Source organism: Oppia nitens, unplaced genomic scaffold, assembly GCF_028296485.1.
Source record: "Oppia nitens isolate AA-2021 unplaced genomic scaffold, nextdenovo-longstitch-racon4-pilon3 scaffold6_pilon_pilon_pilon, whole genome shotgun sequence".
Lineage (NCBI taxonomy): Eukaryota > Metazoa > Arthropoda > Arachnida > Sarcoptiformes > Oppiidae > Oppia > Oppia nitens.
The window spans coordinates 4,376,858-4,397,500 of record NW_026533250.1 but is presented as its reverse complement, the minus strand read 5'-3'; the positions used below and the strand labels follow the sequence as shown (position 1 = coordinate 4,397,500).

Sequence of the window (20,643 nt, the reverse complement as noted above, 5' to 3'; positions counted from 1 at the left end):
ATTATAATACAGTATATACTGTATATACAGTACAATACATATATAAAATTTAAATACGGTATCTGTTTATTTGTATTAAATGTTGTCACAAAAATAGTACATTTTAATTGATACAGAAATTTTATATTAGTTTTTATTATTATTTGCGGATTTTCCACTTATTCTTTGTTTTTTTTATTTATTTATTTATAGGAATATATGTATTATTTTAACATAATATTTAATTGAGAATCGTTTTTCTAGGAAAACTGAATTTCTATCCAACAAAATACTCGTAAAAAAATTTTATTTGACTTTCTCTCTCTCTCTCTCTCTCTCTCTCTCTCTCTCTCTCTCTCTCTCTCTCTCATTCTCTCTCAACTTTCTTTTCCACTATCTATCTATATATCTATAAAAATTTTCTATTGACAAGTAATAATGTAATATAAGTATATACTGTAAACTTATATTTCCTATCATAAATATATATATTAAATATAAGCTATAGACAAGATATAGAAACATGGAAGTCACACAAATATATATATATATCACATAATAGAAATTGTCTCCAATAGTTAGCATTTATATAAAATATATATTTGATAAACAATTTTTATATATTTTATACCATTTATTGAACACAACATTTTTTTATTTATGTCTATATATATATGTGTGTGTGTGTTTTGAACATTATTTGAAATTTTGATATCAATTTGCATTGATTTTATATGATGAACACACACACGCCGAACATATCATCAAAAATAATGTATTATTTTTAGTTTTTATTTATTTTTATTTTTTTGCTATTGGTTTTATGATATGTGTATGTGACCTAAAAAATGGACATTATATATATATATATATATATATATATATATATATATATATCAATATAGATAAAGTAATTTGCAAAATGTACAATAATTGTGTCCAATATACATATGCTCAATTTAATAATATACAGTAATTATAATAATTTTTGTTGTTTTTTGGTTATAGTTGTATCCAATTATGTTATGTCTACCATTCCTTTTATTAACAAATTTATTACATACCATTCCCCCCTTTTAATACTACTAAAGATACATATAAATATATATAAATTCATATCACACAAAAACATTAGTATACATTGTTTATAACTTAAATTATATATAGTATATACAGTATATGGTCTGAATTAATAACAGAATATTTTTGTATATTTTCCATTGCTATAGTGATCATCATATAAAAGTATTTAGGTTTTCTAATTAATGACCAGAATTATATATATATATATATATAGAATTTATATACTGTATATATAATGTATAGAATTTATATATATATATATATATATATATTACCAGAATTTTTCCGACTTTTACTATATATAAAAATTTTCCGTATTTTTATTAACATTGACCTCAATATATCTTACAGTTTATACGGTTTCTATCCATATATATATATATATATATATATAGATTAACATTTAGGTCTCTCAACAATTTAGGTTTTTTAATATATATATCTTTATCTAATATAAGTTATAAATTTTCTCGCACACCCTTTCACTCATCGAAAACAACGAAAAAAAATTATAAGATTACCGTTAATGTCAACCCTTTTTTGCCAATAAAAAACATTATTTATTAAACATTATATTTTTTTCTATACACACACACACAAAGTATATATCAATTTTATCACCTCATCTATTGTATTGTATTCCCAGAACTGAAGTAATTATCGGATATTATAGGTCTCTCCTTATGGAGTATATGTTTATATATATATGGTTTTGTTATGTCTCAATTATAACGATAATATTTCTCTCTCTCTCTCTCTCTCTCTCTCTCTCTCTCTCTCTCTCTCTCTCTCTCTCTCTCTCTCTCTCTCTCTCTCTCTCTCTCTCTCTCTCTCTCTCTCTCTCTCTCTCTCTCTCTCTCTCTCTCTCAATTCATTCATTCATTCACTTATCAATTTCAATAATCCAGTAATGGATTTATTGAATGACAACATAAGTACTGTATTTATATATATGTATAGATATGTATTGTGTATATATATTTAGTATATATATACTTTTAGCTGTTATGAGTTGAAAATATTTGTCGGAAAAAATTTCTATTCATAATAAACACACTAAAAATTCATTCAAGAATTTTAGGAATTTTTTGTTTTCTTGAATAACATTGTAATAATAATAATAATAATAATAATAATAATAATAATAATAATAATAATAATAATAATAATAATCGTTATAATAAAAATATAATGACTAAATAACATAAAATAAAATAGACGCCAATTTTTAATATTTTTATGCAAATTTTTTACTTTTCTTTATTTTATGTCAATTATATATTTTCTCACAATTGATAGATAACAAACATAATTTAAATATAAATGTAAATCAATATAATTTATGTGGCATATTTTATTTTTTGTGCCAGACATTTTTATTGTCATAAAATTATTTTTTATTTATATGTTATAAAAAAATTACAATATTGTAGCATATTAATTTTTGTACTAATATTTACTTATTTTAATAAAAATTTAAAAAATACATATGCTTTGTTAGGATTTTACATTGTGATATTATATTTACAGTTTATATATAGATATATATTATTATATATTTTAGTTTGTTTAAATTTATCTAACTAATGTTTATATTGTAGAGAAAAATATATAATGTAATCATTAAAATTACTATATTTTTATTATTTTATTATTTTATTTATTATTAATCATAATATTTATATTATATATTGTAAATTGAAATATTTTTCTAGTTCTCACTTATACTTATACAATATATTCATACAATATTTGCTAATATATGCAATTGTTTTTATTTTTTGTTTGTTTGTTAACTTCTTTTATTTTTTTATTATAATATTTGTGTTATAATTTAATTTGATTGTATAGAAAAAAATTATTATATTTGCAATTTTTATATTACTTTATTTTTTTCATCACTTATATAATCTTATAGTTTCCAAGCATTTAGTTCAAACATTATTTGTTTCGCTATATTTACTGTATATACTTATGTATATTATTTTTATGTTTTTAAGGATACTATTATATATATATATAATATCCTAATAACACACAAAAAGATTTTTTAGTGAATACTATACAGTGTATAATATGCATATCAATTGTAAAACACAATTTGTGATATGATTTTATTTTTGCTTAAATTGTTTTTTATTGTTGCTTTTAGTTTATTTCTTTAAAACAATATTTTTGGTTTTATAAACCAACAAAAAAAACTAAAAACCCATTTATTTGTATCTAATTTTATTTATATTTTAAACCAATTTTCAAACAGACCAAAGAGCGGTTCAATGATGTTATACTCGCGAAAGCGGGTCCGGTATCGTCGGGACGGCTACTGTTGGAAGAAACGTAAGGACGGAAAGACTACTCGCGAGGATCACATGAAACTGAAAGTTCAGGGAACGGAATGCATATACGGCTGTTATGTTCATTCAGCTGTTTTACCAACATTTCACCGACGATGCTATTGGCTTCTACAGGTATGTGGTAAACCCATTACTATACAGTTTAATACAAATTATTGATATAGTTATATACTCTATATATATATATATATATATATATATAGCTATTAGATTTTATTTAATAATTAATTTTAGTTATATTGATAAATATTCATAATATTTTATATCAAGTTTTATTAGTTGTAAGTCTATTTGACAAACATGTTAATAAACATTTACAAAATATTTTTCACCATATATTATATATATGTAGTTTATAAAATATTTAACTATGTTTGTTATAAAAATACATTTTTATTACATTACTGTATTACCAGTATTATTATTATTATTATTATTATTGCAATTCATATCCTGTTAAATACCCAGTGCATGTGTTTATCATCATTTAGTTAGTGTGTATGTGTTTTCGTTATTTTATTACTTGAAAAATGTCATAATATTTTAGTATATCATATATATATATAACATTTTTTTATTTTTAGTTTTTGACGAAAAATTTTTAGTTTAAATATTTTATTTATTTTCTCATTTTATTAGTATTATTATCTTTTCAGTTTCAATGCATGTATTTCCCATTCATTTACTTTACTTTGTTTTATATATATATAATATTTAAGCATAACTCTAACTAAATGTATTGTAAAGCTCCGGCACATAGCGAGACAAATGAAAATATTTTGTGATATCGATTATATATAACTTATACTCATTTATCTAAATAAATAAATATATATTTATATATATAAGTGAAACAAAACAAAAATTATATATTTAAAACAATAACAACAATAAAAACTATCTCTTGAATTGATCTATTGAATAAAATTGTTTAGGGATCAGTTGGCAGTTAAAAGGGCGCACCAACAAAAAAATAGTTATGCATTTTTGTAAAATATATGCAATACATTTTATATAATACAGTATAATACGGTATACATAATAGTAGTGTATTTTGGGGATACAATGTTAAGGAATATAAATACACATTATATATATTAGTACAGTATATTGTACTCTATATGTCTAACTAAATAAATAGTATAAAATTATTATTATATATTTAAATAATGTATATATCGAGAGAAACAACGACACAACTACTAGAATTAATCAAATTAAAATAAAAGTACATTTTATATATTTATATATAGTATATAATAGACTGTATATGTTTAATGTAATAAATTTTAATATATTAAATAGTTTTGTGTGTATAATTTTATTATATTGTTTAGCATAAAATATAATGCACTTTAGTATATTTAGTATAATATTTTTATAACAATATATTGTGTGTGTATATATACATTGACATTAATAAAAGCAGTCATATAGGACTCAATCATGCGATGCCATGTCTTTTAATAATGTAATATACCGTAAAAACATAACCTAATCTCTCATTTTTATTATTATTATTATTATTATTTCAAGTCTCCGACAAATTTTACAAAAATTTAGTCATTTATAAAATTTTTTGTGTTTAAAAAAAAGAATTCTTATATTAAATGGTTAAATGATTACATGTTTTCAATAATTATATTGCATTTCACTCTTTAATATGTCATATCTCACGTAATCTCTCTTTAATCACATTTTGTTCAAATCAAAACTCAAATGATATAATAATTAAACCCTTAAATGTTATATATTTCTCTCTGTGTGTGTGAGAGAGAGTTATATTTTATATATTATATTTATGTGATAATATTTAGTAAAAAAATAATAGATACACACTTATCCTATAATCGATAAAATTATTGCTTTTTTCAATGATCTGCACGAAAATGGGATAAAATAAGTTTTATCAGAGTTTCTAAAAATAATTTCCAATTTCACTAACATTTATTAAAAAATAAAATAAAATAAATAATATATGATATAATTTTAATAATATGTAATTATATATTACTGTTTTATATGTGATAACACTGATTTGAAATATTCTTTTAGAAAAATTGAAATTAATTTTTAAATATTTATACACTGTTTTATTATCACAGTATATTTAATATAAATAAATACAAAATTATATTTCTATTTTTATTAAAACAATTTTTTAATTAATAATGCTTAGCATTTTTTTTGGCATATATTACAAATAAATTGTGTGCTATAAAAATCGATAAAACAAAAATGTTTTAATAAAATTTTATTTATTTATTTTTCTATTATTTTCTAAATGAAACAAATTTTGAGTACTTATAGTACTTTATAGAAATATACAATATATATATATATATAAATATAATGTATAAAATAATAATAAGATATTTAATATCTATATTATTAATTAATATCTTTTCACTGTAATATTTTTATATTAGTATTTTATTACTATTTCTTTTACTATATTTTATATTAATATTCTGTAGCGTTCACACTATATTTTTCAGATAAAAAAAACATTATTGAATATATACAGTATATAACTAAAGTTGTTATACATTTGTGTGTGTGTGTGTGTGTGTGTGTGTGTGTGTGTGTGTGTGTGTGTTGTTAAATAACAAAAATGCTTTTACTTTGTTTAGTAATTATTATTATGTGGATATATATTTTCTTGATAGTTACCATTAAAATGTCTAAATAGTAAATTTAATAATAAAATTAGTTTTTTAGGGATGAAAATGAATTTGTTCTTTAGTTATTTATTTTTGTTGTTGTTGTTAAGTCCAGACAATTAAGTGTATAATAATAATAATAATAATAATAATAATAATAATAATAATAATAATAATAATAATAATAATAATAATAATAATAATAATAATAATAATAATATAATATAATATAATATATACAAATACATAGAAAAATATGTGGGTCGTATAGACACTGTATAACCGGGTGTGTGTGTAAATGTATGTATATGTGTTTGTGTGTGTGTGTGTGTGTGTATGACTGTATGTGTCTGTGTGTGGGTATAAAAATCCAGACACACGTCTCACGTCTGATTAATCAATATATCACACAATGGTTTGCACAGAATATTCTATATATACAGTATATATATGGATAATATATGTTTGAAATTTTAGTCAATTATGTGTTCAATTTTGTTGAGTTTTTTTGGGCTGAGTTTGCATTAGATTTAATTCTCTCGCGATTTTGTCGTCAATTTTATTTTGTTATTGTTTTTTGTTTTTTCTTTCTCAAACAATATATTTCAATCTGTAATCACTATATGTGTGTCTAAATAAAAAAGTCCTAAATTTTAAATAAAATTTTAAATAGATTTCTACACAAAAAATCGTTTTGGGCAAAACAATTGATTTTATTTTATTCGGTTATATTTTGCTGATAGTGTTGTTGTTAGTTTTATTATTATTATTATTATTGTCTAATAGGATATACTTATACACGACTCACATATCTAATATCATAGACACCCTCTAACACCAGCCCAACCACTATAAACATTATTTATTTAATATAATAAATTTATCTCTTAATATACAGAAACAGAATATTCTTGATATATCTATTGTTAAACAAAATATAAGAGATTTTAAAACTCATTGTTAAGCTGTCGTTCCCTATCATTGCAGTCTTCATAATGGTGTGTACTGTAGATGTATGTATGTATGTGTATGTGTGTATGTATGTGTATATATATATATATATACATATATATATTTATTTTATGTCTGTGTGTTTATGTGGCACATACCATTGTGTGCATAGATTTTTGTGTTAAATTTTTGATTTTGAGATTTATTTTTATGTCTATGTGTTTACATTTGCTATTTATATTAATGTAAATAAAATTTTAGTCGCGTTTTCTTTTCCCAGTATTTTTCTCTGCTCTAATAATTGTGTAATTTTCAGCTAATTTATGTTTATATATGTATTTTGATTGCATGCCATGAGTTTTTATAAATATAAATATATATATAAATTATATATGCAAACATAACATTTTATGAATATTTTTTTTGTTTTATTTTTATTACATATTTATAAAATAATTTTGTTGTTGTTTTGTTGTTCACATTTGATTTCATATTCATTTGACAAGATATCTATTTGATATTTTGTTTTTGTTTTTTGTTGTTTGTATATATATATTAAAATTTTATTTATTATACAGTATACAGTATATAAGATAAATATGTATATAATATATATTTATACCTTATATATAATATAGTGCTATATTAATATTGATTGCAATGTTTTAATGCAAACTCTCTCTCTCTCTCTCTCTCTCTCTCTCTCTCTCTCTCTCTCTCTCTCTCTCTCTCTCTCTCTCTCTCTTGAAAGGATTTTCACATATGAATTTCAATGAAATGAAATTAACATTTTTGTTTGAATTGATGTCTAAAACTTTTAGTAGACATCCCTTTTATGTGTTGCAAACACACACACATAACATTTACTTAACATTTACTTTTAGTTTAACCATTTACATCAGATACAGTATTTTTATCTATTTTAGCCTGCCATCAAAATGGACAATAAAACTATATAAACATATACAGATATACTACCAGTGCTTTTATTATCGTATACTGTATAAGCATTGGGTTTATACAGTATAATATAGACACATACATATAGATATACAGTACAAGTATACATTATATTATATTATTCACATTTACTTGATTTACTCATTAGTGATTCATAGAGAGGATGATATACTGTTTTTATATATAAAGTAGTATCGATTTTAGCGTATGATAAGACACAATGGATACACACAATAACAGTGTTTGTATTATATAAAACCCAATTTGACTGACTTGTATGATATGGTGTATGTGTTAGAAGCTGTTTAGTGTCCATTGCTTGGCATCTCATATATATGCCATTAGATCTGTAAAAACCACGCAATCATCAGTTGTATTGTATTTTATGTCTCGATTTGAAAGTCTTGACCCCAAAAGTCTATCTTTTTCTATCACAACACCAGAATTGTTAAACTTTTGCCCAAACGATATGCCAAACGACCACTCAATCGCTATAACCAATACAACAACAACTACTACTACTACTAATATTACTACTACTGTCTATAGTATCCATAAGACTACATATAAGATCAATAAATGTATTTTTATCTCTTATTCTTTGCTCTCTCTCTCTCTCTCTCTCTCTCTCTCTCTCTCTCTCTCTCTTTCATTCATTCATTCATTTACTAAGTATGTGTTTTGAATGAAACTGTCAGTTCAAATACAATACAATACTGTGTGTCTGTTAATTAATTTGCAGTCATTTATTTGGTTCGCCACTCAAATCGTTGCCTTTTTTCTAATCCCCGAGTATTATGTTTCTTTCGGCTACAATAATAACTATTGTTATAAAAACTATATTATAAATACTCTTTAAAAAAATAATATTTTTTTTATATACAGTATACTCTCATTTGTTATATACTGTACAATATATATATAACATATATCTATCAATCTATTTAATTACTGTCATTCAATTTTCAGTGTATTCATAAATTTTTTATTATATTTTTTTGCAACACACACACACTTACATAACTGTGTAGTGGTCTATCAATAGATCCCAATGTCTTGTAATCTATACATACATACATAAACTTAATATATTTATAACATAACATTTAATGGAGAAATAGATTCTCCTGAGAGTCGAGACAACAATTTTTTTTGTTCAATGACTACAATATATTTTAATATCATATATATTGTATTATATCATATTCACTATTTATATTACATATACTTTATATTATATTGTTATAGATATAAATTTTTATCATTTCTTTTGTTACACAATTTTTTATCTTAATATATATTTCATCTATTTGTATATCATATTATAATTTCATCCGTACTAATGAATAAATAATTTTTCCATTTATCTATAAATATTAGTGATATGTCATATATACAGTATATAATAAAAAATAGGAAATGATTTTTCTATTTGGAGATATAAAATATTAAAGTATTGGAATAATTTCAAAATAAAATCAGTTTATTAATTAAATTATTATATTTTTAGCTGGAATTTCTAATACTTAAAATTAAAAAATTTTTATTTTTTTTGGCTATACAATACTTACTATACAATATTTGTTGTTGTTAATGTATTTTATCAATCGATTGTTTATATATATATATACGATTTGATATGACATATAAAATGATATAATTTTATATACAGTATATATATATTTATTGATTTAACTGATGGACAATTAACTTAACGTGAGATCATTTATTTTTATTTATTACTTAACAAAATGAATGAACATTTTTTTTTGGTTTGTTTGTTGGGTTAGTATAGTATAGTCAGTCTACAAACAGTTAATCTGTCTGTCCTTCACTGATGATATGACACGTGAAATATTTAGTGTATATACTATTAATTTTTATAAATAAACTGTATTTATATCAAATAATGTGTGTCTGTCTGTTTGTGTGTGTCATATAAATTATAATTTATGAGATATTATTTGTTTGCTAAATAATTGTCATTTTTTATTGAAACAAATACAGTATTTGTAATAATAATTAATGTTGTTTTAGAATTTTTTTAAAAAAAATAATGTTAATATTATTTAATTTAATTATGAATGACTATTATTTATTCTGTACTATTATATAGCTTATAAATTTAGTTAGCAAACATTGTTGCATTTTGTTGACTATTATTATTATTATTATTACAATAATTGATTTTCAATAATCAATGTCTTAAATTGAATATTGTTTTTATTTTAATCTTAATTAAAATTATTATCTTTTTTCGTTTTTATTTTTTTGTTTTGTTAAATAGTTCCAATTTAGCTATTTATTATTGCAAATGTAATTAAATTAACTATGAAATCAAGTATAAATAAAAAATATATATATATATATATTTATAGAATCTATTTATTTAATTTAATTTAAATATAGAGTATATATATTCTATTAAACTATATTTTGCAATAAAGTGTTTATGTAAATGAAAAATACTAACAAAAATATTTATTAAAAGCCATAAATCTGTAAAACATTTAAATTAATGCATTTTATAAGACTGTCTGACCTTTACTTGAGTTGCTTTTTAGATGAAAGCCATGTATTTTACGGTAAAAATTAATTAATTAATTATTTATATATATCTCTAATCACTTTTAACATTATAATTGCTTTTATACATAAATTTATATCAAAATAATTGTTTATTTCCTATATATTAATTAATTATGTGTCATTTTTATTTTGTTTAATTTTTAAACACACCATTAAGATTGGATTTTATTATTAATATTATTAGACTTGTATATTATATTTGTAACGGGAATTATTATTATTATTATTATTATTATTATATGATGTACATTAATATTTATGAATATTTAATTATAATACACATAAAACTATAGATGTGTTGTCAATTGAATTAAAAGACATCACTATCTATTAAATTGCGATATTTTATTACATTATTATATTAGATATTAGATATTAAACACATACACATAATATTATTGTGTGTGTTTGTGTACAGTATTATTGTGTAATATTGTTTAATTTGATGTCATGACATAATATCATATCAAATAGACTTTAATTATATTATATCATAGGTTTTTAGTATTATGTTTTATTTATTTATTTATTTAGTTATCTTTTTAAATGTAAAATCAATTTTGTATTCAAAAAATTTGTAATAAAAAATATTGATTTTTGTTTGTTTAATATATATATATATACAGAATCCGGATATAGTTTTGGTTCACTATCTGAACGTTCCCTACAATGACGACAATAAGACCATAAGTCCTGCACTCAACTACTTTACCGACAACAAGAAAGAGTGGACTAAAGACGAGCTCATCTGTGAGCTGAAACCTATGTGTAAGCGAAACAAATTAATAGTATGACTTCCTTCCGTCCCCACCCAACCCACCCATACACCCAAAACACACACACGTTATTGTGATATTAATGCCAAAAAAATGATGTCAAATAGTCTTCAGTGAGAATGAACCGGATCTTAACAACGAGCTCGAGAAGAGCACAATCGAGACGATTGAGGCCATCGTTGGTCAACTGATGATCAAACAGAGGGCTAAAGTGAAGGCTCTGGAGGACGCCAGCGATGGCGGAATCAATGCCAAAGCGTTGACTGTAGTAAATGCTATCAACAGCAGTACCCGTGAGGTGATGGCCAGTAAGCAGACCGGTGTCAAAGCAACTGTCGGCGGCGCACACAATAAGTGCAGACAACCGGCGACTGTTGGCAATAAAAGAGACGTATCCTTACAGCAGAATATTAATACTGTCGACAATAACTCATCGAAACAGTTGACAACTCAGGTCTTGACATTAATACTCTGTATTATTATTATTATTATTATTATCGAAATTCACTGTTTGGCTGACGGCTCAGTCATATATATATATATATATATATATTGATTGAAAACTCTAATAATGATTGCTTTCATTCATTTAGTTTCCAGATATATATATATATATATATTTATAAATTGATGTGTGTTATACTGTATATAACTGTATATACAGTATATTACATATAATATATATTTGTCGGTTTAGTCAATTGATAATATTTATTCCGCTCTTTTTGCTATAAACTTATATTAATGATCAGTTCATCTCATAAAACTCATAAAATCATCGCACAGTTATTACTTTTATAATACTGTATATACAGTACAGTACTATTGCCACTCCAACTGTCGACAGTTGTGTATTTGTTGGCTTAGGTTTTAAATTTTGAATTTTATTAACGCTTTCGCTATTTTTCAACTATAATTTTGTCGTTAATATATATATATATATATATCAATTGAAATTTATATTTCTGTAAGATATATACAATATTTATATTTATATATAACTTTATAAAATATTTTATTTCAAAAAAAAAATATTGTTAGCTTATGAGAAACTTATAGGCTTTTTTAGTAGTGTTTAATGTGTAACTAACTCTATGTTATGTTTAGTTAAGATTTTTTTTGAGGTCAAACCATATAATGTCGTCAAAATAAAGTATATATAAATTTCTTCCTCTTTTTCTTTTAAAACATCTGTGTATAACATTTTTTTTTATATATAAATATATTGAAAGAAATTATTATTTTTAACAGAAAAAAACAAACATTTCTTGTTTTGTTTGATTTTATTTCATTCGAGAGAATGGGTTTTCATTATTAGAGAAAAAATCAATTTTTAGAAAAACATTTTTTATTTTGTATTTTATTTTATTTCAGTCATTTCTTAAGTAATTAGTTTTTTAAACAAAAATAAAACACGATTTTTTGGTTTATAATAATTTTTATTATTATTATTATTATATTTAAAATACTGGTCTAATCCTAATAAGTGTTTTCATATATACTGTATGTATATAATTATAATAACCTTTTCTCAGAAATTTATTATTACACAAAAATTTACACTAATTTAATGCCTATTAATATAATGTTGTTTTTAGTAATTAATTAAATTTGTATGCATTTGATGGCATACATAGAAATGCTTTTCATAATCTTTGTAAAGACCAAAGGCTTATAAATAATAATAATATATAAGTTATATAACTTTTACAGTATTTATAAATTAAATTCAATTTAATTACTGGGCTGTCATTGAGCGGATTTATCATATATTATATAATACTGTAGCGTATTATACAGTTTATTGTATAATGAATTAGTATATTATAAATATATATATAGATCTATTTAAACAAAAAAAAACTTTTATCAATTAATGAATTAATTAAAAGGCATTTATTTAAATGACTTTTATACTGGGATTTATATGAATATATTTAACTTAAACCTCACGTAATAATACTGTTGACTATAGGGTACCGTACAGTTGGTTCAGTTGGCCAACTCTGGTCATCATACGTCAGCTATGAGGACGGCTAACACTGGACTCCCACCGGTTCATACTAGTCAGTCGGCCGTCGGTACCGGTCCGACACCGTTGATATTTTCGTTGTCAAACTTGTCGCAGTTTCAATCGGGTTCCGGCTTATTGATACTCAACTCACCGACGGCGACCACAATTCAAGGCCACCACCCGAACCATAGGCCAAACGGCGATAACAGTCAATTGGCGTCGACACCGTTGACTGTGGTCTATGGCCGGCCAAACGGTACGGCCAACGGTGTGATAGACACCACTTCCATTTCCAATGTGATCTGCTCTACAAATAATTGTCTCAATAATAATAATCATATTATTACTAGTAATAATAATAATAATAATAATAATAATAATATTAATAATATTAATACTAATACTAACATTAATAATAATAATACCAATAATAATATGTCTTCAAGAAAATTGAACGGTTTAGACGACAGTTTAACCTCAACGATGACCACTGCGCTGGAGAATCGTCTAAACTATTTAAATCACTTGAATACACATAATATACTTAATAGTAATAGTAATAATAATAATCACAACTTGAATAGTATGCACATCAAGAAAGAGTTTGAAATTAATGGTAATATAATCAGCGCTTCCATTGATGTCAGTGACAGCCATTCAGATGATATTATCACCGGTAAGACTTTTTTTGGTTTTTATTTTTTTATGTAACTAATTGATTACACAAATTGTTTTGTTTTATTATTTCAATAATTAGCATCCAATACGTTGAACTATTTGGACGATCCGATGATTGTTAACAGTAATCCGTCGACACCGGAGCACATGAAGTCGTCGGTACATATGTTGACCGCCAACGATCAGACCACAAGCGGTGTGGATCTCAACTGTAATCAATTAAATCATTCCCAACCGCAACAACAACAGCACCAACTGTCACTCAATCATAATCATAACTATAGCTACAATCAATACTTCAATAGCATCCACACAAACAATAATAATCATACAAATAATAATACTAATAATGAGCTAAACAACAATAGGAACCAAAGCCACAATGGAAACTATACTCACGGGAACAATGGTCTCATGAACTACGGTATGGACAGTGGCGGCGGCGTTGGCGGTGAAGTGAATCCTATGGACTTTATCGACAACGACTTGCCGACACCCGACGAGACGCTGTTTAATTTGGACACATTCGACATATTGGGCGACATTGATGACCATTTGGACGAGTTGTCGTCGTCGGCGTCGTCACATACATTGCACTACAGAAGCTCGGGTGGTCTGAGTCACGGCAAACACCATCAGACAGTCAAATATGAATCTTCTTCCGCTAATATTAACAATAATAATAGTAATAATTCAGCACAAGATTACCGGGAAATTACCGCCAATATTACTGACTACTCACCCGAATGGTGTTATCCGGAAGGTTAGTATTAGATATTAGCTTACAGTAGATATATATTTTGTAAAGGATATCATTTACTATGATTGCACTGTTTGTTTGAATGGTTTATTAGGTGGTATCAAAGTGTTAGTGGCCGGACCTTACTTTACAAGCAATTATAAATATACGATACTGTTTGACGGCGTATCGGTGACCACACACTTAGTTCAAAACGGACTGTTACGGTGCTATAGCCCGGAACACGAGCCCGGATTTGTTACATTACAAGTGGCCTGCGATGGACTCGTCATATCTAATTCAGTTATTTTTGAGTACAGAGATCATCCAACGGTTCCAATGGAAAAATCGGAGGACTATTTCTCAGTTGATGGTAATAATAATAGGCATACAAAATGAAATTATAACTAAAACAATAATTGTTTTTCTCTGTTATTACGGTATTAAATACATATAGAAAACATATTTAAGTTTTCCCTATTGGAAAGGTTTGAATTACTTGAATCTCGTTTGTCTCAGTGCACTACAAAGCGTGGGATTACGGTATTTATATCTATTACCGCACTGTACTAACAATACGATAGTAATCCTAATCTGTTTTTATAGGGTTTGGAGTCGACCAAACATTTTACTAATTTCGAGGACCGGTTGGTCGTAATGTGTTCAGAAATGGCCAGTTGTTCGTGGCTTCCAATCAACGAGTCTAGTTTGACTACTCAATCGCTACGGGCCGGTCTGTCCAATCGGGACATGTCGTTACTGCACCTGACGACAGCGCTTAACTACTATAAACTGATGCAATGTCTACTTAAATGGCGCAAAGAGAATGGATCGCCAATACTGGAGCTGGAAGTCGATGCCTTTTCCTGTGATGATAACGAGTGCACACCATTGATGTGGTCGTGTGCTAAAGGACACTACGAGTCGGCCTTAATTTTGTACACTTGGAATCCGGCGGCCATTGAATTATGCAACAAAATTGGCGATTCGCCGCTACAGTTGGCCCGTAAGAAAGGTCATCGGCGATTGGTCGATGAGATAGAAAGGTTGACGGGTCAGCAGCATTTGACCAGCGGTTTGCGCACAACAACAACAATAACTCAATTCAGTGGTACACCTGATAATGTGATGAACAATAATACCAACGGCTTTATCGACAATGTGTTTCTGAAGCCCCGAAAAGCCAGTCTCGACATAACGACTGTCACTCAGAGCAAAGCTTTCAACAAAAATATCAGTCCGTCGACTGTCAAACGTGGCTCAGCTTGTCTTCAGCACGGATTCAATCCGTTTCCCAAACTTGTTAAATGTTTTTCGGCCGATTCATCGCTGACCAACCAAATGACGGTAAATATTTGTTTATAAATTATATTCAAAAAGCTATATAAATATTATTATAAATAATTTTATTATTGTTTTATTTTTTTAAGGATCAACTGAACAGTGATTCAACTTTTCTGTTGTCGTGCGTATCGGATAGCGATGATGATCTCGATATGTCGACATCTGGATCGACTAATGGCTTGTCTTCAAGTCATAGAGACTCAATCGGTTCCTGTGATATCATTATGGATTGCAATAGTTCCGAGTCTTCACGCGTATTAACACTCGCCGAACACATTATTGCTGCGATGCCCGACAGGATAAAGGTTTGCATAACTGTTCTCTGAATTAATTTTTTTAGGTTAAATTAATTTTAAAATAATGATTTTATAGGCGGCATCAGTGGCCTCACTTCCCGATGAAGATTTCGATGACGACTACTACGACGACAATGAAAATTCGGTCGAAGACATCAACGACTTTATTGATGGCGACATCGCCCGTACTAATCGTAGTCACAGTCAAATAAGCGACAATTTTTGCAATTTTTCATTTGAAATCAATGATAACTATACGTACCGCGAGTCGCACACACCGAGCAACTCGTCGCCGGCCAGTTCCTCATGTCTTCACAGTCCGTCGTCATTCCAGTTGGACTCACCGTCGCCAACGCCAACAGCCGCAGACTTTTGCGAATTTTTTCAGGCGTCCGGTAAGATCACCAAAGAGTTGGGCGATCTGACGCTTACAGACAGAGAACAACGCGAGCTCTACGAGGCGGCAAAAGTCATCCAAAAGGCTTACCGATCCTATAAAGGTATTTCCTTTCCGTCAGCATATATCTAGAGGCAAAACAATTATTAATTAATGGTAACATTTTATTTCTTTGACATAACATATATGGATAATTAGGTCGAAAACGTCAAGAAGAGCAAAACAAATGCGGCGGCGATAAAGACAAGGAAAGAGTGGCCGCTATTCTCATACAGAGCTACTATCGGCGATACAAACATTACATATACTATAGGCAAATGACAAAAGCGGCTCAAGTCATACAAAATCAGTACCGAAACTATTGCGAACACAAACGATTCAAGAAGTCGATTCCCGGCCACCAATTGTCGTACACACAGTCTGCGATCAGCGGCGGAGACAGTAGTGGACAGTCGGCGTCGGCCACTGTCAGCTCATACATCTGTAATTACAGTGATTGTGATCCTGTGATACCCTGTAAATCATCGCGAGAGGGAACGCCTCTAAGTGGTCTTAAGTATGCAATTTAGTTATTTGTATTACTAAATTAAAAATAGATAATAATAATTGACATTAATTGATCCATTTTCTATTATTATCTACCCGTCCTCTCAATAGGCGTACATATTCCCAACGGCGCCGCAATCAAGCGGCCCGAAAGATACAGCAATTTATGAGGCAATCAAAGAATAAGTAAGTGTTTTATTTGTGATTATATATATATATATATAAAGTATACACTATATATATTGTAAATTATATACATTAAATATCACTGTTGTTACCATTAGTTTTATTACCTGATATTATTATAGGGCTTTTATATATAATTTGTTGTTTTTTATTATTTTATTATATTGTTTTGTGTCCTAACTTTTATTTTCTTATATATATATTATACAAACTATCACTGAATGATTGATCGCAACTTTTAGTTATTAGTTATCGATTTTTTATAGTTATTTTGTGGGTTACGGTTGGCCTGAATTGACATTAATTTTTATTGTTTCGACATTTTTTTGTGGATATAATATATACAGTATATTATTATTATCATTATTATTATTATTATATTGTGTTTGCTTAATACTTTTATCGCCCAATTTATATGTTAAAATGTGTGTGTGTTTTATCATTTTTATTTATTATTATCATTATTATTATAATTGTAGTTCACTTTAATGTCAAACCTAATTTTAACAACTATTATTATTACTAACAAATATTTGCTTAAATTAATCTAAAACTAAAGTATAATATATTTTTATTTCCAATATCTATCCTATCTATCGCTGCCTATCTCTCATTAATATCTCTTAACTTTTTTTGTAAACAAACAAAAAAAAAACTAATTAACAAAAAAAAAAGTTTTTGGGATTTTAATTTTAATAACACTGCTAATAATAATTTGGTAAGTAAAAGCAAATTAATTTTTTTTTTAAATTATTATAATAATTTTAAATGTTAACACTTGATTAATACAATAATCTATTATTATTATTATTTAAGTTTATTTTTTTAAAATATGTTTTTTTAAATTGTTATAAAAAATTTATTTTTGTTTTTTGTTATTCAATTAACAAATTAATCTTTCAATTTGTTTACGCCTATAGATTACAGAGAGAGCGTGCTTTAGCTGCCGAAGAAGGGAATGCAACTCAAGAAGCCTTTACCACAAGAGCTCAAACACAACAATCTACTAATTGATTGATTATATGAGTTGGTCTTAAGCAACAACAACATCATTATCAACAACAACAACAACAAAATCACAGATAGAGATCACACACACACACACACACACACACACACACACACATAGTTGTGTTCATTTGTTGGATAATTATTTTAATTTATTAGTAAAAATCAATCAAAAATTATTGATGAAAAACAAATAGATCCAAATGATGTCATTAAAGGACAACAAACTTCAACACAGTTTAAAGATGACATACAGACAGACAAACAAACAATTTTTTTTAAAAAAAAGTTAATATAATTATATGAAGACATGTACCGTAATATCCAATATTGATAACACCCGTTGTTGTTGTTATTATTATTATTATTATTATTATTGCCTAACCTTTATCTCGTTTACGACACAGTTATCTATACTGTTGTCTTGTCTTTATATAATGTAAATACAATATATATATATATATATATATTATAATATTTTACTCATAATTATCTATCAGCCTTATTGGTTCACCGCAAAGAAAAAATTGAATTTTAGTGTGTTTTTTTTTAAAAAAATGGTGGTACCCTTTTTTAGGGCTGGTCTTTCAAATTTTTACTATTATTATAATATAAAAATTAGCAAAAAAAAATAGCGAGAGAGAGAGAGAGAGAGAGAGAGATAAATATAAAGATATAGGTGATTAAATAAGTGATAAAAACTTGTGGACTATTACAATAGGGGAAAATTAAATTGAAAAATAATCGATAAAAGCGACAATAATATTATTGCTATCGGTTTTATTTTTAAAAAATTAATTTAATTAATTTTTTTGTTGCAATAATTTGTCGACAAAATGTTGTTAATATTGATTGATTAATTTTTGTTTGTTTATTATTAATATTATTATTTATATATATAATTATTTTTTTTCAATCTGTGATAAGGTTATTACTATTAGTATAATAATTATTTTATGTATAGTGTATTATTTATTATTATTAAGCTAGGCTAATTTCTAATAGGTTATTTTGTCTATAAAATAAATTACCAGTAAATTGTTTCATCAATGTTTTTTAAAACTTATATTATAACAATACTTATTAAGTTACTATTAACTATTATTAGTAGATGTTATTTAAAATATTGATTACTTAAATTATTTGAGACATTAGAAAATTTAATTATTTAGTTTTTAATTTATAAAATTAATTAATTTAGTGATTCTATATATATATAGTATTAGTGATGTTATATTTCAGAAAATTTTTTCTTTAATTATTTATAATTTATTTTCATCAACAATATTGATTGATTATATACAATATACAGCATATTTATTTATATTTTTGTTATGTATTTTTAATTAATTAGTTGTTTTTTTGGTCTAATTTTTAATTAAATTTAATTGTCAAAGATATAAATTTATATATATATATTTCTTATATTTTTTTTTGACAAACATTTTTATAAATGAAAAACAAGTTTGGATTTTTGGAAAGTTTTTTTGTGTTTATATTATTGTTTGACTTTAAATTCCTTAAAATATTATATATATTTCATAATTAATTAATTATAATTATTATTACATAAATATGAATATGTATTATATATAGCGGCTTATTATTTATTTAGAGTTGATATTTATTATTGGAGTATACTATTTGATTGAAAATAGTATGCATTTATACATATTATTATTAATGTACAGCATATTTATTTTGTTATGTTTTTATTATTATTATTATTATTATCATTAATGCTATCAATTGATTATTGAATTGTTATTTTCCTTATTTGTGCCAATACTTAGAGATGTCAATAATATATAAATATATTCATCTGAATGTTTCCAGAAAAAAATTAACAAATATTATTAATAAATAATTTATTATCTTATTTTTAAATAAAATTAATAAACATTTTAATTGGATAATCAATTTAGTTGAATATTGAAATAAATGATATTTTGTTTAAAATATATAAATATATATTTTAAATATATCATTATTAAATTTATTATTAAATTGATATAAATAAACCGTATTTGAAATTTCAACTATAAAATATAACATGTCTTTTTAAAAATTAATTATAAAA

The 20,643-nt window shown here is 25.2% G+C and overlaps 1 protein-coding gene across 1 annotated transcript in view; it reads left to right on the top strand.

Annotated features, from left to right (window-relative positions):
* LOC128962723 (calmodulin-binding transcription activator 2-like) overlaps positions 1 to 18,670 on the top strand; it is a 20,163-nt gene extending 1,493 nt beyond the window's left edge. The window contains exons 3-16 of the mRNA XM_054309125.1: positions 3,323 to 3,530; positions 11,206 to 11,347; positions 11,463 to 11,809; positions 13,331 to 13,732; positions 13,790 to 14,045; positions 14,127 to 14,810; positions 14,902 to 15,159; positions 15,244 to 15,329; positions 15,393 to 16,133; positions 16,217 to 16,435; positions 16,503 to 16,926; positions 17,022 to 17,379; positions 17,481 to 17,555; positions 18,476 to 18,670. Of these exons, the coding sequence (XP_054165100.1) occupies positions 3,323 to 3,530; positions 11,206 to 11,347; positions 11,463 to 11,809; positions 13,331 to 13,732; positions 13,790 to 14,045; positions 14,127 to 14,810; positions 14,902 to 15,159; positions 15,244 to 15,329; positions 15,393 to 16,133; positions 16,217 to 16,435; positions 16,503 to 16,926; positions 17,022 to 17,379; positions 17,481 to 17,555; positions 18,476 to 18,569 (4,294 nt within the window). The 3' untranslated portion in view covers positions 18,570 to 18,670. The remainder of the gene's footprint in view (positions 1 to 3,322; positions 3,531 to 11,205; positions 11,348 to 11,462; positions 11,810 to 13,330; positions 13,733 to 13,789; positions 14,046 to 14,126; positions 14,811 to 14,901; positions 15,160 to 15,243; positions 15,330 to 15,392; positions 16,134 to 16,216; positions 16,436 to 16,502; positions 16,927 to 17,021; positions 17,380 to 17,480; positions 17,556 to 18,475) is intronic.
* The last annotated feature ends 1,973 nt before the right edge of the window (positions 18,671 to 20,643 follow it).